We start from the raw sequence: 26,530 nt of genomic DNA on the forward strand, positions 1-26,530 counted from the left end.
TATTAGTTAATTATATTTTGTATTCTTAATCTTAAAGTTTTCAAAGTAACTAAAGCAGACAAATAAATGTAGTGGAGTTAAAAAGTACAATGTTTCCCTCTGTGATGTAGTGGAGCAGAAGTAAAAATTAGCAGAAAAAGGAAATACTCAAGTTCAAGCACCTCAAAATTCTCTGAATTTTAACGATAGCAGTTGCAAAATATTCATTTCTACTCAGTACTAATTACCAACAACTAGTAATACTTTTAAAGACACAATTCAAAATCTATCTGGAGAATAAAATTTAAATAATGTTTTAAGGGTGAATAAGATGCCAGAGTGCATAAAAAAGAGCTTGATCATAAAAATAGATAAAACAAATCCCGGAGGAGGAACCACCCTACAGAGGTCCAGGCTAAGCCTCCGATGTCTTAAAACGCCCCTGCAGATCAGTTAAAGGTGCCATTTTGAGAATATAACTTTGCACCTCAATTTGCATTTTCTTTTGCCAACTTTTCCTCAAACTGGTGCAACATTTCCAGGCTAACTCTAATCTCTTTCAACCCTATCCCTCCTCTGTCTCTCCAGGATCAGTGTGACTTGTAGTGACCACAGGGAGGTTCTGGAAAGTGCAGTCCGACAATGACAGAGTGACCTTTCAGATAAGCATGATAAAGCTGCCCATCCCAGCTCTTCCCTCTTCCTCCCGTTACATGCGCACCCGCAAACACACACAAATAAACCATAGCGTGCACGCACATGGAGGTGAACACACACACACACACACACACACACACGCACACAAACTGGTGCTCTTCCCAGGCATAGGATCATGGGGTGTCATCTGGCAGGTATCACCGGACCCTGGGAGCTGGGAATAGGGTGGGGGTGACCTTAGTGGTTATACAGAGGTCACGGGGGTCTTTCAGACAACACAGTGCATCTACACACCGTCAGCCTTGGGCTGGGCTTTGCGGGGAGGTCATCTTTCACCATCTATCTCCTGGATTCTCCCATGCCTGTAGCGAGTCCCTCCATGGTCTCGCTATATATAGTTCCCCTGCTTCCCAGGACTCTTTGTGATGTCCTGCTGCGGTAGGAAGAGTCTGGGGCTCATCATTATAAATCAGCCTGTTAGAAGGAATAAAATTTTAAAGAGCTTCTCCCTGGATTCAGACTGAAGTCTCCATTAGTGAGGCCAGAGAAAATGGTTGCTTGCATGGCAACACACAGCAAATCAACACAACAACCCCTTTAATCACCCTCGCAGTCCTTTTGTTCTCCTCCCTATCTCCCACCCCTCTCACAGATGAAGTCCAGTGAAGGCTTTGAGGGCCACAGGTATGTGTTTACTACATCAAAAGATCAAATATATTGTTCATTACATCTACACCCACTTATCTGCTGCCTAATGTGAGAATACTTCACAGAGATATATTTTCTAACCTTGCATAGGTCTGCATAGGTCAAGGGAGATTAGCGGAGGAGGAGTAGGAGAGCGTAAGCTCATTTTATCATGCTGTGGTCTCTGGCAAGGGGCAGGACTGCTGATAGTACGCAGATAGCAGGCAGCGGGATATGCGAAAGGCAGAGACAGAAACGGGGCCACACAGCAGGAGCGCCCAGAAAGGCACTGATTAGAAGGCAAAGAGACAGATACAGAGAGTCCAACACAACAGAACTTTAAAAACAAAAAGAAGAAGACGCTGCGCAATGTACCAATTTCAGAACACACACACACATAGACACAGACCGTGATTTCATTTCATGTCAGCCTTGAGGGAGGGCTGAACTACTCGCCTCATCATCCTCCTTCTCGATCGCTCTGTTCTTGGCCCGCTGCACGCCTCCGGGGCCAGCGAAGGCAGCGATTAACGACAACAGGGAGAGTGTGTATAAGTGTGTAAGTGTGTGTAAGGCCTGATCGTTAGAGCGGCCAACTTGTGTAATACAATTACAGAGGCTGCAGAGAAACTGCTAATGTGCACGCGGGCAGCTCTGTCAGATGGATCAGGTATTGAGTTTTCTATGCTTAATTCACTTTCCAGCACACACACGGGTGCATTAGTTAGATTAGAGTGGCGGGAGGGGACGGGAGGTGGGGTTGGTCTACCGCCGAGCCGGGCAGATTTGTTTAGTGGTAGCTGTCAATTACAACCCTGACCCTTGCACTAAATGGCTACTCATCCAGTGGAAAAAGGGACAGTAGACAAAAGCCAGACGTGATTGGTAAAGACACGGCCATTTGCTGTGGAAGATAACAAGTGGCATGTTGTGGAGTAAACAATGGTCAAAACACTGTGCATAATGCTCCACCAATAAAACAGAGTGCTGGGGCCTGAAAAGGCAATGTGACCATCAGTAAGATTAGTGAGGCAATGTTATCACGGGGATACCGCAGTAATGGGACGATACATGGCCGCTGGTGGATGGGTACTTAGAAATATGAAATGGAGGACAAATGATTTGATTTGCTCTTTTGAAAAGTCTCGTGCAATTTAAGAGACTGATTGTGGATGCAATTACTGAAAAACTACTTGCCCCCTTTTACTCTTCTTTATGGATTGCATTGTGCGACTTAAAAGGCAGCAAACCTTTATACGACAGTTTGTATCATATCTAACGAATTAGCGCCCAACAAATGACATTGCATACTGAGTGTAAAGTTATGTACTTAGGCAAGTAAAGTTAATGTGTTAGGTTTAGGAAAAGAAACATAAGCCCCTTTTACACTGCCAGATTTTTGGCGAATGTTGGGCCGTTTTGCCAGCAAGCTGCGAGCGTTTAGACATACAGAGCCCGATTGGCAAGTTGATCCAAGGTGCCCAATTTTCCACCTCATAGGGTAGACATATTGGCGGAACCTTTTTGGTTTAAAAAGAACGAGGCGCCCTTCCGCCATGGGAGGGGCTGTTGAAGACAGTTAGTACTAGTAGCAAGAGGGAAACGCAAACCTGACAGACACTGTAAAGATGAGCAACTGGGGAGACAAGGAATTGCGCGCCCTCCATGCCCTCGCAACAAAGAGGCCATTAACCGTAAGATGACGGTGACGGTGAAGAATGGACCAACTTATGAGAGAATCGCCGAAGGACTGACTAGCCACGGCTTCCCTCGGAGTACGTCACTGGTTACGTCACACGCTGAACTACACGTTTTGTTACTTGCTCACGCCCCCCATTGCCCTGAAAAAGGCGCATTCTGTAACAAAAGTAGGTAGGCGGCATTTTGCCGCAATCCCCGATTTTGTTTTTATACTGCCAATGCTGAAAAAAGACTGATTGGGCTTTCCTGCAAATTTGCACAGTTCCTATTTAAAAAGGGCTATAGTTGTGTGCCTTTAGGTTTGCAAAAACAAAGTTACGCAGGTTAGGTTTAAGAAAAGGATCATGGTGACGACGTACCTAAGAAAATAAACCAAAGTTTACGTGGTTTCACAAAGTTCTAAACACTAGTTTCCTGGAGAAAGTCCTGAGGGGAAGTCTTGGTAATGTGACCCATCCACCACCCAAACCTTCCTCCTAACAGACTTTTGGTCTTCATACTACTTTCTGCTTTACTCCCATCAGCACATGGGTTATGGGATCACCGCCTTCCTGATTACAAGGGTTGTACATGAAGTACTGGCTCATGATTATATGGGTTACATACAAATTCCGGTGCATTACTTGTGATAGCTGGTTTTATTCATACTTTCATTTATATAAAATCACAGTAAGTACTCTAATTGGACTTTCCTTTTACATATGTAAGTGGTATTTTGTTAAAATTTTAAATCTTCTCCTTCAGGGCAACATCTTTTCAGAGATTAGGCTTCACTAAATATAACTAGAGTAAGAGTGCATATTATATGAAATAGATAAATAAGTCAGAATGACATAGATTTAGCTGTATTTTTGAGAACAAGAAAAAGCTATGGTGGGTTTAAAATTTTCAATATACTGTGGATTAAACACAAATCTGCATATGGCCCATATTTCTATTGTTTTACAAAGCATTATTTATGAAAAGAAAAGAGTACATGCTATACATCTGTCCTCGCACAAACACATTCATTCATCCCATCTATGCAGAAACATTATAGTTGTTTTTCGCTCAAGCTGGAGCCGCTCGTCTCGAGGGACCGGGACTCAGAAAGACACAGTCGTAATGCTAGTTAGAGAATAATTATAACTCTGTTTCAGAGGCGATAAATAAATTAAATCTCACAGCAGCTCTTTTTCTCCAGTAGCTAAATGGGCAGCAGGACAGGGCCGCAATTTCCTCAGTAAACACCTCCCTCCCATGTAAACACATATAATCACAACAAGATGGCCAATGCAGCTCAGCTCGTAATTGTATCACTGAAGTGAGATGAGTGAGTTTTAGGAGGGAGGGGGGGCATTATTGCTGTTTGCAGCTGATTGAATTAAAGTGTCTGCTTCACTCCCGAGAGACCACCCGGATACAAAGGACATAGTTTATCTGCACGTAACTGGGGCCGCGCAGCAACAAATAATCTTGTAAACCTTTACAAAAACTCTCTTTGTAGGCTCTGACAGTATTTTTTTCCTCATCCGACACCCAGCTTCTTCTGGTAAGAGAAGAGAGCCAAAGGGAATGAAGAGTAGAAATGAAGAGTAAAGTTGGATGTGACAGGCTGAGCAGAGAAAACCTTTAACCACTGATAGATGTTAGACAGCTACATCCCCTCGTTGTGACACATCCATCAAAGCGCTGATCACTTTTGTCCTCCCACTCGTCCGCCCCTTGTTACGTGGCCCGTGTGTGTCGGAACTGCTTTGACCAATCCATTTGACTCCATGACCACCGGCTTCAGACGGAGCAGCGTGTTAACAGAGTGACCGCTGACACTCCTTGGATCTGACATGCCCATTCGAAATTCCTCTGACAGTATACTGCATTCTCTCAAGCTCTTATTAAAACAAACTACGGCAAAAGAACCAAAAATGGAAGCTGCAGTGTAAATATTCCAGCTTGGGTTTCTCATGCCACTCGCCCTCAAATTCAATCACTGTGGAAACAACTGCCAACAAGAAAAATGGCAGTCAAAACCCAAACCAGGTTGCGCTGGTATCTGGTGTTCCACAGAGAAGCAACACAATAAGGCTCAGATTACCCCGTCAAATTTCCCAAGAAATTGCAGGGGGGTGGAAAACATGTATGTGAGTTTGCTCAAAGCTGCCCGATCCTTACAACACATTGGTTTGTTCAACATTGTTGTGTTTGTTTACCAGATTTTGCCTCTTTTCCATGAACAAAAAAGCCACACAAAGCAGCCCACAATAGCTGTGGGTTAATGTGCCTGAATCCTGGATGCTCTCGGCCTGTTCATCCTGTGGGTAAAAGCCACACAGCTTAGGAGTGGCTATACTATCTCGGTCTCATTTCATTCCTTTGTCTTCAGCTCCTCCTCTCCAACTCTTCCTTTGGCCGCTATCATTGCTTTTGTTGGCGAGGTCTCAGGCTAGAGCAGGCTGCTAAATAAAACATTTGGCATGGAAAAACAGCGATAACAAAAAAAAAAAAAAAACGTGGCTAAAGCAGAAAGCTAGTAAGCCTTTGCAGACTTGTAAAAACAAAAATACCATGATTTAGTAATGTGCAGCTTTCTAAATGGGTAAGGAATGTGTGCAGTAGGATTTAAACAAGCAGCTACTGAAGGAAACTCATCAGGAGGTATGATTTACCAGCGTACTGCTCCTTCCTTTACACAGCAGAGGTTACCCTGCGTTGCCTTCCCCCCTCCGTGTCTCTCCAGTGTAACCCCCCCCCCCTCCCTTTGCTTTTACCTGACAGATCAGCTTACCTCACGTCAGCCTAAAAACCATGGGAACCCCTATGCATAGTGTGTCACCACTGAATTATCGGTTTCCGCTGCACATGCTCGAGCATATCTGCAGCAAGCCATTATGGTGTATCGGTTTACAGTTGGTGTGCTGACTCCAGTGCAGCTGGTGTACTGTATGGGGTCATAGTTTATTGAGGTCTGGAATTAGAGAAACAAGCCTGTCATCTTACTAAGCTTGGTCATTTTTTCCAAACTCAGATCTCATTTCTCCATTAACTTGACTTGAGGGAGAGCAGTTCAACAAAACCTTCCACTATTACTCCCAACCACACTGATACGTAGGTCGGCATAACCCTAATAAAGTCATGATAGCACTAATAAAAATGGCACATCTGCACAAATAATCCATTGTGATCCCTACTAACAATGGTAGTAGAAGTACTAGCCATTAAAAATGTATCAGGTAGTCTGAAATGGTATTTGTACAATATTTGTATAGCATAGTTAATTTTGTTAATGAAAACTACAACGAAAAACATTCATCAACAACCTCTGTCCCATGACTAAAATGAAACAAAGCTAAAAATAGATCTTTAATAATACAAACTATGACAAAATGTATGTTTTCTTTTCGTGAAAAGACAGAAACTGAAATGTTAATGATGGGCTATCAGACAGCATGACATCCGAGCACCTATTTAGTGGCACTGGTAAAGACCAGCAAATAGTCGGAGCCAGGATGTTGTGCTAGCCTGCAAAACACTCACACCGGAGCATTGTCCAACATTAGCGCAAGTTTTGAGCTGTAATTCGGCAGTGATTAAGCAGCCGTGTGTGTGTGTGTGACTGCTGGACAGCGGAGCTGTTGAATGGATTTGTGGAGACTGTTGGTTGCAGCAATGGCTGTTAGCAGTTAGCGTCATTTGTTAACCATTGAGACAGGTTTTTTGCAGGTTTAGAAAGAATTCAGGCTGAAATAAAGTTATTTTTCTGCTTCTTGACAGTGAAATCAACAGGTCAACAAATAGTTGTCTAGTTCCCTCAAATTAGTTATTTATGATTTAATATATTGAGCTTTTTAAAAGATGATACGTAAGTGTGTGCCTGTAAATCATCCTTTAAACCTGTAAAACATAATATGCTGGAGAAGTGCAAGTTTGTAAATGTATGAAAATTATTTTTGGGTGTTGAAAAGAATGTGTAAATGAATACATCCTGTCACCTTAGTTCCAATTTTCGATGCATACATTAACTTAATTGAATTAGTTTAAAGATATGACAAAGATATGAAATGACTTTTGCGTATAACAGGACTAAAACATTTTGAGTTGTCGTTGCCTTAAAAATAGACTAAAATCATGGAGGGATTACTGAATAGGTTTACAGGACACAGGCCCAGGAGCCAAAAGTGTAAGCGGCCGTTCTGGCCCTCAAAAAGTCAAGTAAATTAAAATGTACCGCCCAGGAGGAGACTCAAAATGACAAATAAAAAAACACACACAAAAGAACTGCAAAGAAACACAAAATACAATGAATATAACCACAAAGAGACACAAAATGACCAAAAATGACATAAAAAGACCTCTAAGATACACAAAATCACCTCAAAAACAGAGGTTAAACCACCACAAAGTCTGCATGTCAGCCCCTACAGTAGAAGTGGTGGGGCCTTTATCATATCTGTGCCCAGAGGCCTGTTGTCCCATAATCTGCCCATGACTAAAAACTATGATGGATAGTAGGACTTAAACTAATAAGCATTTTTATCCGAAGACTAAGACAATATCTAAAATGGCTGCCAAAATTAACACCAGTACTGAGGGCTTATGCTAATCTGTAGGCATCACAGTGAGGCCCGATAGCAGCTTAAATACAACAGTAAATGTCTGTACCAACATTTTGGGTTCCATGCCCGAACGAATTGGGAGCCCGTGGATGTTAAACAACAAACAGGAGCTGTGTTTACTGTGGGAATTTCCAGCAAGAATACTCATCTGTATACAAAATAGAGCCAATTCAGACATTTGACCTGGTTTAGGAAAAAACTCCTGCGCTTTTTCCCCTCTTTCTCTCTGCATTTCAGAGCATTCATCACAACAACATCCATTATTCACCTTCTGCCTACTGTTTGGTTAGCTCCTTGAAAGGGGCAAACGCACAGCTGGAAGCTCTCCTCTGCTGCCAATCCTTTTTTACAACTTGGAAGATTTGCATTCATTGTACAGTACATAATTCCCAGTGTATTAAAGCGAGCACTGTTTCAGCCGACGATGGCATGCATGCACTGTACTGCAGAAATTTTGTGAATGTGACTTCGACTTTGCTCAATCCTTTTATGTTCGAACATCATGTAGGACAAGCAGGGGCTGACACATTGAGCTCATTAATAATTCTGACATTTACAGCGGTGAACTTTCGGAGCTGCACAGCCTGCTTTCTGTCATAATCAACCTCATCTCCATAGTATTCATTAACTGAAGAATGCACACAATTCAAAGACAACACAGCCACTTATTCTCCACGTGGAACCCCCTAATTTGGCAGATTTTAAGCCTTAACAGCGCCTTTTGGTTCCCTGACAGATTCTCAAAGAACGAAGAAGAAGAATACTGTACAGTTTGACTTCTCGGGCGAGCACACAAATTGTAGCAGCTTCGACAGTGTGCTTTACATGTTAAGAGTCATAAAGTAACCCTTCACCGTGGGGCTTCTGTCTGGGCCCCATTTAAATGAGACCCATTGAGCCTGCCCCAGTTAAACACTGTCTGCCAGTACTTAGGTCACCGGGGACTGATCGTGGAGATATGGCACACACACACACACAAACACACGCTGTACAAACACAGGAAAGTGCTGACACCCAACAGCAATCTGGAGTTGCAAACCATTACTGGACTCACAGTAACAAAAGCCCAAAATAAAGAAAAGAGGTCACGCAGTGGGGTGTTCTGGTTGGTGGGTGTTTGGCAGTAGTGATGATGGTTAACTGCGCTCTTAAAGTCTTCTTTTGCTTTCAGACCTGACTGCGGAAACTAAATGTTTTCCGAGATACTGGTGATGAATTCCACAGTGTTTGTTGAGACTTGTTCAGTGTAATTAACAGACACAAACACCCATTCATCACGTGCTTTCAACACTCAAGCATGATTTCGACAGCATCATTTTTTAAAAAACATCTCTGACTCTTTGCACACATTTGGACTTTTCGCTGCTCTTGTCGACAGGAGTGCATGGAGTGTGTTTGTGTGTGTGTGTGGGGGGGGTTTAATCATACAACAGTGCATACCAATTGTGAAGCTTTAATTTAGCACCTCATTTAACTCAGTAAAAACAACAACTTTACAGGCTGGCATTCTGACACACATTTAATTCTGCCCTCTGGTAATGGTCTGCTCTGTTTAAAAGTCTGTTTGGCAGCTCTGTAGATAACAGATGGAAGAAAAATGAGGGGAATTATGAGAAAGATTGATTTCCTGGGGATGAATGGTCTGGTATTCACACAGATTTATCTGAAACAGACTTTCTCGGACTCTGTTATTATTGAATAAACACACGCGCGCGCGTGCGTGCACACTGTGCCACCATATGCGGACAAACAAGAACACGCGCTCGTGCATACACAACACTGTGCTCATACAGAAAGCTAAGAAAACAGCAGCAGACTGAATTATGTGAGTTTGAAGGAAAATATTGTGCGAGGTGATAAGAGGTGAAAGGGTGTAGACTGTTAAGGACACGAGTAGGAGTTTCCTTTCAGAAGAATATTACATCTCATTCCACAGATCTAAATGAATCTATAGGTGGAAATAATTATTTTTCTACAAAGTAAGCACAAATGTGTTTTTCTGTAGTCAAATAATGTGCCTTTCTCATGCCCTTTCCCTAATGTCTTGTAAAAATGTATTCCTTCAGAAGAACAAGAACAAGCATTGTCCTTTTAGGCTTCCCAAGCCCATCTCAAAGGAACCGTAATGTAAACCAGAGGCTATAACTTCTCTTGTGGCATCTCAAAGCAGACACAGCAGAAAAAAAGAGAATGAAGGAGGGGGGGGGGGGCGGGCGGATAAAGTCCCTCATTTGAGCCCCATAAAAAACAAGGAGGCACAAACATTTATCTGTGGCAAGGCTTTCATCGGATGCTTTAAGAGCACAGAAATAACAGAGAGCAAGATGCTGATAAAGTGGAGACAGGAAATGGGGAGCGTGGGTCTCCTGCTCTCATGTTTCAGCCGGGACCAGTGGTCCCATACCTCCCCCCCTCGCTCCCTCCTTATCCCTCTCTCTGTTCTGCTGACATACATAGACCACAACCCTCCCCAACCAGACATTAGTGCAGTGTCTGGAAACCACCACCGCTCTTCACAATGCCGAGATGTGACACATTCAACAACAAAATGAAGTAAACGTTTCAGTCTGCAGGTACATAAAATAAGTATATGGATGTATCCGCTTGAGGGTCTGACAAAATACACGCCAGCTTGGCAAATGACTTATTACAGATGAATACTGTTCCTATTCTTCACGAGGGCTTTTATATATTTGCTTTAGTCCCATTCCACTCGTGAGGCTCCGGCTCGGAGCACAAGACAGGGCAAAGCCAGGATTAAGGGTTTAGCTTTGTCAATCAGAGTCAGAACAGAGGGGAAAGATAGCAGCTGGATTCCCATTCTTGAGAGCAGGCTGGATTTCCATAGAGACGTGAAAATTCAGGTGATTGCCAAAGCCTCCACGCTGCGAGTGTGACTCAGGTGTTATGAGTCACCATTGATATCATCTCACTCATTACCGCCTCAGTGGTACGTTCGCCCCTTCTCATCAGACCTGAACATATAGCCTGGTTTTAACATCAAAGGTGCCCCGACGGTGGCAGAGCAGAGGATTGAAAGAGCACCCTGAGATGAAGATATTAGAGCTCAGGACTCTTTTTAAGAGCAGTCTTTGAATGATGTCATCATCTATCACAGCGATGATGTCTTAATTTCTACTGGTTTGTTTTATGTAGAATCTTTGCCTAACAACAAAGTGGATACTGTTTTCATGTGCAGTTTGAAGGTGTGTGACTTACGTACAGTAGATATGTAGGTAAGCAGGTTAGATTAGCGTAGTTTCATTAAATTAGCGGATGTTTGTGGGATCAGCTGTGTTTCTGGTTAAAGGTAGAATGACATGTTACACTTTCTCCAGTACTTTTTGTCACTGTTTTTATAAGTAAATACAAAATTCTGACAAACATTATTCTGGAAGAACTAAATTCAACTACCAGTGCTTCTAAAGCTCACTACTTAGAGGACGGAGCCAGGCTAACTGTTTCCCCCTGTTTTCAGTCTTTGTGCTAAGCTAACCCCTGTTGGCAGTACGGCTGTCCAAAATACAAAGCTTCAGTGATAATTACCTGCAAATAGTAATCAATTCATATCCGCTAACCAATCATCCGCCTCTAAGCCAACTATAGTAGGATGTAATGAGAAGGTGGAAGGTGGACTATTATAAGCAACGTTTCTTTAAGTTAACTCTGCACGTCGTGGGTCAGGCCTCATCCAATCATGCAAAGCAAACACTTCACTACAGTTGGCAGCCATGGATAACCATCCGCAGTTTCGTCTCATCTGTTCCTTTTCCTCCTCAGACTGCCAATTTCATGCTTGAAGCTGGGATCGATGACTGCGCTGAGAACACTGGCCTCATTTGTGTTTGACACTTGCCACCTCCTTTCAATTTCCATCCACCATTTTAGTGGAGAAAAAACAATAACAAAAAAACAAAAATCAAAGCATTCAAATACTGATCTGGACACCGATTACCATGGTAACGACTGAAGCTTCGAAGCATTCGGGTCAGCCCTGGCTTGGCAGTAGCTTCATATTTAGTGTACAGATGCCAGAGTGGAATCAATCTTCTCATCTAAGTCTTTGAAAAAATGAATAAGCACATTTGCCAAATTGTCAAACTTTTCCTGAAAGGCAGCCCTCAGTATCTGACCAGTGCTTTTTGGCCCAGCAAACATGCAACAACTGAGATAAACCAGGATTATCTCACACCTTCAAACTGCATGCAAGGCATGTTTGGCCTAAATTTCCGGCCTACTCGGGGCTTCTATTATCTTGCTGTGCCATGTTAGGGACTGTGCTTGCCATGAAGTAGCTAGCAAGGCTGTTCCATGCTCCATGCTGGGCTGGGGAACCAAGACTGCAGGGAACACTTTTAGAGGACATTGGGGAAATAACAGCATTCCCACTGACTCTGCCTTTTACTGCTCATCAGCACTTTGAGCTTTTTATAGTGTCTGTGTGCATACATAAGAGTAGCAACATTCCAGCAGCATCTCAAATCCCCCCCCCTAACTCTGTCTATTTTGTACCCTAATCCTCTTTACGAGGTAGAATAGCATGTATGGCAACAGTACAGGACATTCGTTTTTTGCTGTGCCCACAGATGATTACATCAGCTAAATTATGGTGACGATTATCACGCAATTATATAACAAACGTGAGGAAAAGCAGATGAGAGATACTAAATGATCAGGATGAGATAAGGCTGTTACTATATCTGCAATATTGCAATTCTGCGCTATTGACAAGAGCCTCATTATCCTTCTCTCCTCTGCATTTAACAACGAACAAACACTTAATTTGTTTTGAAAATGTGTCAAATTTGTCATTTAAAAAGCAACAATACACCTCATAAAAGCTTAACAATAAAGCTGTCTTAAAAAGCACTGAACTTTGGATGAATAGTCAGTCAGTAATTTGCAAAAACAAAATAAAATGGCATTGTTCAACCACTCTTAAGCACCATGGGGGATATTCATTTACCACAGCAGCCATAGTAAAAGGTCATACATGCAATACAAAAAATGCAGTGACAACCATCAAGATTAAAGTTCCTTCCGCCGACTATCTTTTAGTTACTCACGCTCCTAATTACCCGCGTTTGGAATGTCATGTCCTTGACTGATTTCCTGTTAGGAACACAAAAATGTAGAAGGACATTAGTGGTTGAGCACCGGGGGGGAGGCCATGATGCCAAATTAAAGGGCAGAAGTAGAGTGTGTACTTATACTCACTCATGATGTGCTCTGTCAGCCCTGCTGCTTATAATGGCATGGGAAGGGCCACTTAACTCGTAATCACTTCGCTCTCCCCCTTTGGCTCTGGTCCTCCGCTCTATCCACCCCCCCCCAACCCATGATGTTCTGACTGTCGGCTCTGATCTCTAATCATAAATGAACTGTAGATCAAGAGCAGGGACAGTGGTCCACACCCCCTTCCCCCTTGGCTGAGATCCTGTAATCACCGGGCTCTTGGCTAGTAAGAGGCCAACAAGCCTTTGAATGAGAAATGACTGTACCTCTAATGCATCAGCCATCTCAACTTTGAAGAGCCATTTTCTGGCAGAGGGGATATCACAGGTAGGAAATCAGGTCACCACCACCACCACCACCACCACCGCCACCACCTCCATCATCATCTTTACAATCATTATGCCCTATCTCATCCAGTGGCGTAATTGAAAGCAGGACCTTTTAATACAATTATTTTCATTTGCTGTCCAAAGCATAAAAAGCACAACTTGCCACAACGTGTCACAGTCATTTATGCCCTGTGGTGCACTTTGACTTGCACTGCTCGTACAAAAACTCTTAGCAAACACACACACGCGCGCGCACACACTATCTAGGTGGTGCAGTATACATTGTGTCGAGACACAGGTCAGCCATTCTGGCACAGGACTGCCTGTCAAGTGCTGCTACTTGTGCTGGGCTCTGCTAATGGACTGCTAATAGAAGTGAATGTTGCACTGTGAAGCTCCCCTGTAGTTGAGAGTGTCACACAGGGTGATTAATGACACACTCTCCTCTCCTCCCCTGTCTGTCCCCGTCCTCGCTGCATATCTCGCTTTCACCCTTCTCTCTCTCTCTGTCTGTCTCTCTCTCTGTCTCTCCTCCAGCCTCCTCTCCCTCACCACTAATCTTTCTGTCCCATTTGCCTCTTTTGTGTCCTTGCGATCACCCTCTTCTCACTCTAACCGTTTCAACTCTTTTCCCCGTCTTTTCGTATGCCTCTCTGGGAGGAGGGGGGCGATGATAGAGATGAAACAGGAATCTGAAATCATTATTCCACTCCCAGAAAGTCAAGTTTTATTTGCAAAGCTCTGGTTTCACAATGCCTACAATACGAGAGCGACAAATGAAAATGGCGAGGGAACCTCCAACTGAAACCTCATTAGGAGAAGAAATATGGGGGGGGGGCATCCCTCGGCTGGTCGGTGAGCATAAATACACAGAGTAAACACTAAAATTGCTTGGGGGAGCCTCGCATATGTGGAGCATGTGCACTGGCAGCGAGGCACCTAAAGATCAGATGCATTGTTACCACTAAGGTCATGGTCTTTGTATTGTTTCTGGGAGTTTTTTGGTTTTAACAACCTGAGGATTTCACATTTTGCTATCATAAACAAAATAAATACAGAATGATAGAGAAATATATTACAGCTTTAGTTGGTGTCATATTTGTTGACACAGTATAACATGAGACAGATAATCTGAGAAAAAAATTATGTTCCTCTGCCTCCTTGTGGTGTTTCTAATGACAAGAATTCACCACACATGAATGAATACAACCAATCAGGAGTCTCAAACGCAGCTGTCAATCACCGCTTGTGATCTGCGGTCAAACTGTAAGCAGTGTTGTTACGGCATTGCCCATTTTTCCCCTAAAATGTTTCCAGAAACAGATTTAAGTGCACTGTTTAGCTGTAAAATGAGAAGGTTTGCTCCGCCAAGTTAAAACAGGTGAACAAAAACGAAGCACCGCCCACCGGTTGGACTCCTCCGCTCTGACTGGATGATTGCATTCTTGCAAATTCCATCAGGAGCAGCAGGAGGAGGCAGAGGATTGTCTGTCTCGTGTACCTCTGCCAGGATATAGTGACGGTTTCTTCAAATATGACAAAAAGCTATTTGCCAGCTGTAGCTTTAAATTATACTCAAATATAACACAAGAAATCTGACTTTCTCCACTGTACTTATATCAGTGTGGGGGAAGATCTGAAACAGAATACAGACCATCAGCGAAGGAAGGTGACATTCACAGATAATGTAAGTTAAAAGTTAAATGATTCAGTGAAGTCAAAATCTAAAATAATCCAAAATATTTCAAAGGCTTTTTTGTCGGCTGGCCGAAACTTTCTGAGGCGTGTGTGTCTGAGTTTGAACTCATGACCTCAGTATTTCTAGAATCCTGGCTACAATGACAGCGACAGTATTTGCCTCCACCAGCACATCACAAAATATCCTCATCCACCAGATGACTGCAGAACTGTTCCCAGCCCTAAAATAGCTCCATGTATATTTTTTGCCATCATAACAATGACATCAAGTGGAGCAGGGAAGCAAACTCAGCAGCCACTTTTCACAGTAATTATCACTCACTAGCACGCTCCGTCTGTGGCTCAGCTAGCAACCAGCACGCACCTCTGACCCCACTCAGCACCATCGGACCATACTGTAAACACTGTTTACTTTGCCCTCTTCCTTCACCTGCACCTCAGGGAGCGTGTTACTGAATCTTAATTTCCTTCAATTACATAAAAATCGCTTCACTGTACGTGTGTCATATTGCCAGCTCATGGGCGCTGGCAAAGGGCGATCACAGGGGGTAATTTATAAGTACTGCTCCTTGCACACAATGCGCTCATTGTGCATACGGCCCCTGTTTATAGAATGACCGCAACGGCTGTAATGTTAGTGGCCCCCAAGGAGCCGGTTGTCAGGCCGCAGGGAAGCCGGTTAGAATAATAATGATAGAAATAACATTCACGTTTACCTGCGCTCTTAAAGAGGCGCTCAGATCACTCGGAAAGGGAGTGTCATATGTGGAAAATGGCGACGTCTTACTGAGCACTGAGTCACAATATTTTAGAAACCATATATAATAAGGAGCCTTTAACTTTTCCCTCCAAAAACAATCCTCGCAGGACACATCATCAGAGAGAGGGGAGGTGGCAGAGACAGGAACAGGGTAAAAAAGGAAGAAAGAGACATAAGTGCGGCATTGTGGAAAAACTGAACTAATCCCAGGAAGGCCGCGGCCCTGGGCTGGACTTTATGCTTTTATCCACTGCGTAACACACAGATACAGTACAAACATGTTAAGGTATATTACTGGACAGCCTTGAAAACGAAAAAGAAATCAATATGGAAAACTTCAAATTTGATTTCCTCTCTTGCGCCATACATTTTACATACAAAACTGTCTCCATTTGCAGGCGGTTTAGAAATCCTCCATGAACCCATATCCTCTTCTTTTCAATGACTTCCTTCCTGAAGCAGATTTAATACATGCAATCAATAAAGAAAATGTACTTTCCCCTTGATTCACTGGTCAGTCTCTTACATGGATTACAAATTCTAATGTTTCAGATTCACCCAGTAGAATTGCTTTTACATCCAAAAGGAAAAACTGTTTGAAACATCTCATGCAGTTTCTTTTTTCCAACACATCATCACGAGGACGTATTCCACATATTCCCCTAACAACTTGACATCCTCCATCAACTTTTAAAACAACATGCACACAGATACGGACACTGCACATACTGTACAGCTCTGCCTCCGCGCTGGAAATACCAGGAGTACATCTGTTCTTGCACCAAGGGTTTCCAATCAAGCTACTGTCACACAGCTCCCTGCTACCTTTCTGGCAGCTCCCAGCTTATATCTGTCTCAACCTGTCTCCTTTTGTCAAGAGTTCAGCAGGTTAATGAGCACTCTCATTTCCCAGCGCTCACTTCTGTCTGTAGACGGGGGGTGAGAGCAAGTCCTCTCAAAGGCAAAGTCAGGGAGTAAAAATACACCGCAACAGTCAGATGAAATGTACCAAAGTACACAAATGTTGAGAGCGTGTTCAAATGACTCCAAAGCAAGATATGCAGGGAAGGAGTGGTTGCACGAGGAGCGCCTGGGTAAGTGAGCCACTTTAATCACCAGTAGTTTTACACTGAAGAAGTGACTCTCCAGTGATTTGGAAATGTGTAGAGCTCATCAGTGCCCAAAAATAGCGGGGCCCATTAATTAGTCTCAAACAATGTTCTCCTGCTGTATCGACTTCTTAATGGACAGAGAAGGACCTTGTTCGTATTCCCATCTAGTCAATGACACAGGGGCTCTCTGGGGTTTTGGGATGGGTATTATGTCATCTCACCCTGCCCTTCAGAAACCGGACCTGTGCTGTTTTTCATTCTTCCTCTCCCTCTTTTGCTCATTAACTATGTAGGAGCGAGATGAAGGTCTGGAGCAGCTAGATAAGGTTGCTTGCAGACCCTCATCCCTGTCTAAGATATGTGCTTGGACCTCCAATTTAAGCTTGTGTTGCTCTTGCGTGAGCAGCCTTTAACTTCCAAAAAAAAAAAAAAAAAAAAAGAATGTTAGATCCTTGAAAAAATCTGCTACTGTAAGCCCTTTCCTCGCAGAGAGGTCTGCCTGCAAACCGAAAATCCCCTCATTTCCTCCCATCTCATCACCTTATTCAGCCATAGTTGGTTCCAGAAAGAGCAGGCAGACCACCTACCTTTCATTCCAGAGGCATGCACACTTGACGGCATCTGACACACATGCACAAACACATACTGAGCATTCACCCTCGCGCAGATGGCTTCCTCCTAGCTCCCTTTGTTTGACAGACAATCCCACTCAGGAGAGAGCAGATTAAGTAAATGGCTTCAGGTGTTGTGGCATTATCTCAATGCTCTCCATAACTGACAGCTACTACGGTTTACAGAAAGCATCTTTCAGCAGACGACTCGACTCTGAGGGACGATTCTGGAGAAACACTAAAGGTTAAAAATGTGCTTACTGGCTGCAGTAGAATAAAGTCAGAAATTAAAAGCGATTATATGAAAGATGAAATTTCCCTCAGAAACTCAACCGCTCTGTATTTCATAGAGATTATTCCCTCCTAATAAAGACCAGTCTTCTGAGCAAAGGTCAGGACTATTTAATAGCTTTACTAGCTTCACTGGACTTAATCAGCATTAAAGGATGAGCTTGTTTCCAAAGAATGGGCATTTTATTTTGGAATTAAACTATTCATGTGTGCGTGGAAACAAGATTGCACGAGAATTAACCGTTTTTTTGAAGTATTGTTTAAATCTGGAAACACAGGACTACACGCAAATGAATGAATGAGGGTTTTCAGTGTGAGCGGGTGTCCAGATGAAACTAAATCAAAAGCAGTAGGAAGTGGGTCATGAGTCAGAATTTAAATGTGATTTCATTCATTATAATTACAGTAAGGAATCAATTGCGCGATACATTTTACCTCCTGTGCTGTGACTCAGAAAAGTAGCACACCTATCCATGTAGGACAATCTTTAAGGATCAATTTGAGATGGATGTAAAACAAGCAGCCTAAATATGGGCTTGATTTCATTCTGATGGTATCTCAGAGGCTCTGTTGCAGCACAACAGTGCGTCTTGATTTATTTTCCTGGAGAAACAGATGTGATAGTGCAACTGTTTCTGTTTCCAAATGCCATTTGCAGTTTTCAGAACTGAAATAAACAGTATTCAGTCTCTTGAATGAAAGTGAGGTGATTCTGTCACCCTTTTTGTCCACCATGTTTTTCCATCTGGCCTCTCTGGTTGCCATATCATCATATTTAGCCCTGATTGTTGGGAGTTTATTCCTGCAGGCCTTCTAGTTTTGATACAGGCTGAATTTATGCCTCAATCTCTGCAATAGCTGTGCGCAAAAAGGTGGATAAACTGTATTTTTTTTTTCTACAAAGAGTGTGCGTAAACTAACTTCAGGTGGTTCCTCCTGTCCACTACACCCCTGCTGTAGCCTATAGGAGTTTACGCAACTTTTACCCAGAGCAAAGCCAAGTTCACAGGTCAAAAAAATACGCTTTTAACTTTACCTTGCGCCACCCCGATATCCACCAGGAGAAAAAGCAAAAGCCAGGACACGGTCAGCATCTCACAGGAGGATCTCGGCACTCTTCCTCCCTCTCTATCAGTTTGTGCACCGTACCCCATGATGAGGAGTCAAACTCCGCTCTGAGGCAAGTCCGAGTCACTGAGAAATGTGCGCTCAAAACACGCACTATTGTCGCTCGTTACTGTGCGCTGCAGTCGGAATCTCACCCCGAGCGCAAAACAAAAAAACGGCTTTGCAGCAAATATATCCACCGCTGTGTTTGTGCAGTCATATAAAGTGTGACAGCTTATGGAACAAGAGGCGGGTGCATCGCCCTCCGTCAGGAAGGATGTTGCATTAAAATCTGTCCCCGTTTGCTTTTCCCTGGAAAGGTTCACTTGGTCTGTCTAGAGGTGTGGATCGATGTCTTGATGGCAAATTCATGCTCCGATTAGTCCCACGCGCACAAAATCAAAGTCCTCCGGTGGAGTCCACTCTCTGTCGCACCTTTCACGCGTGCAGGCGAGTGTGTGTGAGCCCGGTGTGCGTGTGTGTATGTGTGCGCCGCGCCTCGCGCTCCACTGACGGGACTGAACCGGGGGAAGGAGCAGTCTCTGCGGGCTACCTTGCTCCTTCAGCCAATCCAAGTGCTCCGGCAAGTGGCGGCGCTGTACCAAAACCTGGCCCGGACAGCAGCGTGGAATGGATGGCGTTTATCAAATAGCCTGGGCCTGGATGATATATGGAAGCCTTGGGTTCAATGTACATGTCAATCATTGGAGTTAGTGATGCTTAGACAGCTCTAAAGTAGCCTACTAAGTCCTCTGTGGCTTGAAAGATAATATATTTGAAATATCTTTTTACATTTGATCTCTCTACATTAACTGCAAAACATTTATGAAACCATTTATGAGCCACAGCCACAACAAAAAGTAATATTTTGAGCAATTAGAGGAATGTTGTTTTGTTAGTGGTGGAGGAAGTATTCAGATCCTGTACCACAGAGTAAAAATATACACCTCAGTAAAATGTAAATGTCCCCTGATATATCACATAAGACATTATTAGATTGTGAACATGCATCAATGCATTGCAAGCTAAATACAGTTAGTTTAGCCCAGAGGTTCCCAATCTAAGGGTCGAGCCCCTTTCCAAAGAGTCACAAGATGAAAGGAGGGGTCGTGAGATGATTAATGTGAGAGGGAAGAAGTAAAAACAAAGTTCTGATAGCCTACATAAATCTGTATTAATTTTTAGACTTCTGTCTAACCTTGGATATATTTTTTTATGAAATACTAGATAATCTGACCTCATTGGGTCTTAAACAGTTATTCAAATGAAACCATTAAGGAAGTTTAGAGGGGAAATGTCCCTAGTGGTACTGTGAAATCATAAGGCCCAGACACACAAGACCAAGATGTAGTAGGGGAGAATTAACGGCGATGAAGGCTGACTCATGTTGTCTGTTTCTTGGGCAGAAAGCTGCACTTGAACACACCGCAAAGACTACAGCAAATGGCCAAATAGCACGTTGCCTGCATGAGATACATTATAAGTCTCCATACCAGCAGGCAGCAGTAGTCTGTATTCATAAAAGGAAACTGGAAGAGAGGCTGGACAGATTTAAGATGCTAGTTAGCCGATTAGCACATTAACAACACAACCCCATGTTGAAGGGACGAATGATATTTACTGTGCACTAGTGAACAATAATACAAACAGTTTTTTGTTTGTTTGTTTCAGATCTCACTCCCTCTTCACTTGTCATTTGTTTGCGTTCCTCACTTCCTCCTTGCTTCTTGTGCACTGACCTTAAATATCAATCGAAGTGATTTCATTCATGGCCCGGCTCTGACCCCGAATCAACACACTAAATCAGCTGAAAAAAGCAGACAAGGGCCGGCTAGTGCCAACTGTACGGGGCACACCGCAAAAACCAAGGCAACAGTCGCTCACCAGTGGGCTGACACTGACCAATGGACAACTGTCAGCTTGTTGTGTCGGGGCCCAAAGACATCTGAAACATGACATGAGCTTCAACTAGAAATACTCAAGTAAAGTACAGTAACCTCAGAATGGTACGTATGTACACTCCTGGATTACCTTTTCACCCCTGTGTATTGCAAACAGGTGCTTCCGTTTCCTCGACTCTGTGTATTTTGAGAACATAAATCGTCATTAATTTAAAGCAGGCGCTGCAACAGGAAGGCATAATTTATCTGAGTGGGCCCTGCAGTCCTTGTTTCTGTCACTCTAATTGTTATTTAGAAGTAGTAATAGCGTGTCACAAAACCTGATCAATAATGACCTCAGCCTAACAGACATAAATGAACACATAGACACACACTCACCACACACACACACACACACACGACTTTCGCTTTGCAGGGGGAAATTTGTTTCAGCGATTCCGATAAAAGGCTCATAAGTAATTACATATGCATGACAGATGTCTAGGCAATGCCCCCGATACTTCGTGATTAATGTGAAATGTGAGCTTGACACTATCTCTGCACCAAAATGAAACGTGATAAACTTTTAAAATATGAATCTAATTTAAGAAGCGTGGTATTCTCCTCCCCTCCATCACCATTTTTTTTAATGTACAGTGATGTCAATGGGCAGCTGTCATCTTGCTGGCATTTCAATTTGAGGCAGTGTGTGCAGGAAATTGCTTTTATTCTTGATTTACACTCTTCTAGGTTGGGAATGATAGCTGTGGTTTGGGTGTCCAAAATTATACTCTATATTGTATATTCTACATAAAGCGCTGTAGGAGCTTCTTTTGCCATTTCATGGGAGCATGGATTAAACAAGGTGCTGTAAACATTCCTCAGGGAGAACTGGTCCATGCTGACTCCATAGTGATGCATTCATGCTGCTATCAACCCATTCCACATCGTCCCAAAGGTGCTCTGTTTGGCTGAGATATGACGAGTGCACGAGCAGCGGGAGGAAAACTGAGGTCACTGCCATGTACCTAAAACAATCTTTAAGCGATGCGCGCATGTGAAATAACATCTTATCTTGCTGCATGTATTCATTTGAAGAAAAAGAAGAGTGCACTGTGACCATGAAGGCCACATCCTGACCCTGCCACCAGCATGTCACATTACAAAGTAGGATTTCTTCGCTCGCGCTTTATTTTTCCGCTCCTCAGTCATCCAGCTCTTGTGATGGCTCACATAGCCTCATTTTCTTGTTCTTTGCTGACTAGAGTGGAAAGTGGCATAGCCCTCTGCGGCTGCAGCCCATCCAATTCAAGGTTAAATGATGTGTGCTTTCTGAAATGTCCTTCTGCACACTGCTGTTGTACTGAGCTGTCATTTATTTGTGGCCTGTTAACTCGAACAAGTTTCGCCAGTCTCCTCCGACTTCTCTCATGAGCCATTGAGGTGCCGATTCAGAAAGCAGCAAGTGACATCCAGAGGTGCCTGTCTGCTTAAAGGGACAGTGCACCCCAAAATCAAATCTACGTATTTGTCCTCTTAGCTGTAAAGCTATTTATCAGTCTAGATAATTTTGGTGTGAGTTGCCGTGTATTGGAGATATCGACAGTAGAGATGTCTGCCATCTCTTGAATATCATGAAACTAGATGGCAACTGGCTTGTAGAATACATTTGAAAAACTCATCAGGTAAAACATATCACTGTGCAGAAGGAAGTGTGCATCTACTCATGGATGAGAGGCTCGTGCTCATGACAGTGTGAGATACAAACATTAATCGCTTCCTCTTCAGCTGAGCTGCAACGCTAGCTCACTGATGCTAGGTAAGCAACCATAGATGTAGATGCACATAAAAAAAAAATACATTTGAAAAGCTCAACAGCAGTTTCTCTTTCAAGAATCATGATCCAGTTACTCAAGATAATCCACAGACTTAGGGACTACTTTCTTCCTAATGAACTACACCTGCTGCTGTATCACCACACAGAAGGAAGTGTGCATCTACTGCTAGCTCAGTGGAATAATCTTCAAAGGGTATTTATATGCATTGAATATATACCCTTTTAATTCATTTGACCTCTCACTGACATTAGACATGAAAAATAAATAAACTGTGATATAAACATGACCACATAGACTCAATCCAAATACTGTACTAAGCAAAGCAGTTTACCCCCCTGTTGCTGTCCAGAGAATTTCACTATATCAATCATTTTTTTCTACGTTGTCTCTTTTTTAGGTCTAAAGCTCTTGGGTCAAGGTTTAAAATTGCATTTAAATGTCTTATTTACTGCCTCTCAATGCAGTTGAGCCGCACAATATTTGACAATTACTGTATCTAGTCTAAAGGGGTGATAGATATTCCTCTCTGTGCTGAATGAGTAAAAGAAACACATTCATGTAACCTTAAACACTCACCACTGACCTGTGTAAGCCTTCGAGGAGGAAAAAGCATGCGTGTTCCAGGAGTGAAAAGCATGGATATCACAGAAATACTGAGGCGTAAATGCCCCCCAGATTGTTAACATGCACCCTTTCAGCAAATAACTCCTCTCACATGCACACCTTTGTCTGGAAAGGAGCATTTGTGCCCACAGGACTGCTGCTAGATGGATGTTTTAGTCTGGCAGGAAACTTGACACTGTGGTGCGCGACAACCCCAGGAGGGCAGCCGTGTCTGAGATGCTGGAAGTGGAGTGTCTGGAGCAAACAACCCGAGCAAGCTAAGAGTCCCTTGAATCAAACGTCTTGCCCACTTTAGCTTTCAGTTTAAGAGCAAGTGAACTCCTGAACTTTACATGCTTTATAACTATGCTTTATTTATGCGTAACCTACTGTCTGAGTCACTTAGCTGTTGGCTTAAATTGGAAGATACCTCAGAGGATGGATGTTAAGTGTGTGTATTTCATCTTTATTGCCTCCAAATAGGGAAGTGCGAAAACTCAAAGTTCAACCCATTTAGATTATATTATGAAAAGTGTCACGTTCTGTGTCTTTTGGAGGAACAGGCCGAACACATGTATTTATGTCTGTCCTCCTTAGAAGCTAAAAGGATAACACCTCTATTTGTCTTGTTAAATGCTTGGTAATCTTTACTGACACTCATGAGGATGGTTGGTGTTAGAGCTGCTTTTAGTAGCTGTATGGCTATATGTATAAGGTTCGCCCACCACCTTTCCCTAAAATGAAAAATTTCAACAACTTAACAGCACACATCAACAACTTAAATCAACACATTCTCACTCCAACCTCGTCACATATTGATGTTTGGGTCATGGACTTTCCATGTCCAGATTACACGTGCAAGGTACCCTGGGTGCATTGGTTGTTGATGTTCTATTACGCCATGTCAAGTTCTGCCTGTTACATGCATTGTCTTCTTTCAAAATATACTTCAATTTTCACAGGAAATTTAACGTTTACATACAGTCTCTTTCGAAATAAACACAGTATGTCAGTAAAACACCGCGAATTGATGTATTTTATCTTCAACAACAAACACATGGTTGGGTTTAGGAAAAAAGAGCAGGGTTTGGCTTTATAATCTTACGGGACACGAACACTGCTCTCTCAGGTGAAAGTCCATGCTTGTCGCTTTAACTTTCATTCTTGTTCCTCCACATTTCCCCCGAGCGTCGTTATGCTATAGCAGTGTATCGTGCAGATAGTAAAGGATGGCTTTTTTTTGTCATTGTCTGAAGCTGCAAGTCACTGCCCAAGCGCCAGATTTCTATGACTTCAGAGTGAGACTGGGTTGCTTCAACAGATTGCTGTTCAATTTTGTTCAAACAACAATGTTGAAGTATCTCAACATCTATTTGGATCAGTACCAAATTTTACACGCACATTCATGGTCCCCAGATGATGAATCCTAAGAACTTTTCCCCTTTAATTCCACCAGGAGGCGGAGTCCTGCCCGGGTCTGATTCTCAAGATCTGCTTTTGAACTGGCACTATGATATGCAATACCACACCTACCCCACCACTACCACATATGACTGACAAAAATAATTCAATAGTTCACAACCCCACCCAACCCGTCAACACGACATCTGACCTGAAACTGCAAATCCTTTAATCACCATGTGCTCTTAGAATAATTTGTGTAGGCAGCATGTTTAAAGTGATCATTTTGGGATATTTCCTACATGTAAAACTAAGATATTATATTTAAAAAGGAAATACAGTGTGAATGATTTTTTTTGCTTATTTTTATAATATTGAGCAGCACAATTCCACAGTCAATGTGCCTGTTAGTAATGCGCCTGATTTTCCAGCTGGTGCAGAGGACAGAGCCAACACACTGAGTCAGCAGTCAGAGGATTAAATCCTTAAAAAATTTAATTAAATTATTATTTTCATATTTTCTAATATAGGCTATTTATCATCCAGTAATAAGTGATTCAATCTGCATGTTCTTTTTTAACCTAGAACTGAGCCTGGTAATAGAATTAAGACAAAACACCACCTGGAAGTCACCTATTTTGCGAGTCACCTGTTACGTACCTGACCTGATGGAGGACTCTGACATTGTGTCTCAAAATCTGTGCTAAGGATTGCCATGAAATCTGATAGAGAAACTGATGACCCTCTCAGAATGAATTGTAATAACTTTGGTTGTTACTTTCCATCAGGTCTAAATCTTAAATGTCCATTACTCTGGTTTATGACCAAACACACTATGTCCAATCAGCCTCAGCTGTACTTTGTGCGTAGTGTTAGTTAGCCAGTGTTAGCATGCTAACATGATAAAGTAGGATGATGACCATGTTAAACATTATTCACGCTAAAAATCTGCATGTCATTGTTAGCATGTCAGCCTACTGAGGTTAGCTCAATGCATCACTGTGTGAAAGTACAGCCTCACGGAGCCTCAAACATCGCTGTAGACTCTATGTCTTGTTACCACATATACTCTTCATCCTTTGTCGAGGGATATGTTTCTCGGAAACAAATGTCAGACATCCCATATTCCTCCTGAGCGCTCACAGGACCTCTGTGTCTCCCGCCAGGCTGTTGATCAATTAGACAGACAGTCAGACAGATTGCAACCCAGATTGATAGGCAGCCAAACAAACAGAGATATGCAGGCAGAGTGATGATAATGCAGAAGCAGTGTAATGCAGTTTCTATGTGAGACCCAGTCTCCAACCTCAACCCATCCCCCCTTTCCACCACTGCCTCACACATACACACAAATAGGCCTCAGCTTCTTTCTAATTTTAAAGATAAACATCACTGAGTGAAAATGGAATTGGAAATTAATCACAGCTATAAATTAAGTCACCTTTAGGGGTATCCTTCTTCCTCATCCACAGAGTTACAGGTAGATAGCTGAAGTTACTCTGTGTGCAGAGCTGCAGGATAGAGAGGAATTTGAATGATGACAAATGGCATAATATGTTTTGCACACAAAGCAGTGGTTTGGGGCTGATTTTTTTTTTTTACTACTGTGAGCCACAGAGACACAGTGAATGGTGGCGACGGCAGTATGTGCCACACAATAAAGCTGCTTTCCATCGCTTTGGGCACACTTTACTGCTGCTCTTGATATCAGTATTAAAAGTGATTTGCAGCTCCGTATGTGGCAAGGAATCAAAACTTAATTTAGGCAGATAAAGATGCCATTTGGGAGGGAGATAAAGTGCTGCATCATGGGAGATGTGTTCCCCCAGCCTGCTCTCAGCTCCTCACCCTTACAGCGCCCTCAGATTTACTAGCTCTTTTTTCCTGCTCCATAAAACAGCAAATCTGCTCGCCAGGCGACACAGGCAAATGTTAATGGATTCATTTGTCAAGAACCTTCCACTTATTTACAGTCCTCTTCCATTACCGTCGCTCCTCCCGTAAGAGAAAATCCAGTGGCCAAAGTCAAAATATCGATTTGCCTGTCCA

The 26,530-nt window shown here is 42.8% G+C and overlaps 1 protein-coding gene across 3 annotated transcripts in view; it reads right to left on the reverse strand.

Moving 5' to 3' along the window:
- The window catches only part of unc5cb (unc-5 netrin receptor Cb), a 146,048-nt gene extending 126,758 nt beyond the window's left edge, over positions 1 to 19,290 (reverse strand). For 2 of the 3 annotated variants that reach the window (XM_050052914.1, XM_050052913.1), the window contains exon 1: positions 18,689 to 19,290. In XM_050052914.1, the coding sequence (XP_049908871.1) occupies positions 18,689 to 18,806 (118 nt within the window). In that variant the 5' untranslated portion in view covers positions 18,807 to 19,290. Of the gene's footprint in view, positions 1 to 17,337; positions 17,391 to 18,688 lie in introns of those variants that run through there. The other variant, XM_050052915.1, reaches the window with a different exon arrangement.
- Between the last annotated feature and the right edge of the window lie 7,240 nt (positions 19,291 to 26,530).

Source organism: Epinephelus moara, chromosome 9 (genome assembly GCF_006386435.1).
Source record: "Epinephelus moara isolate mb chromosome 9, YSFRI_EMoa_1.0, whole genome shotgun sequence".
NCBI classification, from domain to species: domain Eukaryota; kingdom Metazoa; phylum Chordata; class Actinopteri; order Perciformes; family Serranidae; genus Epinephelus; species Epinephelus moara.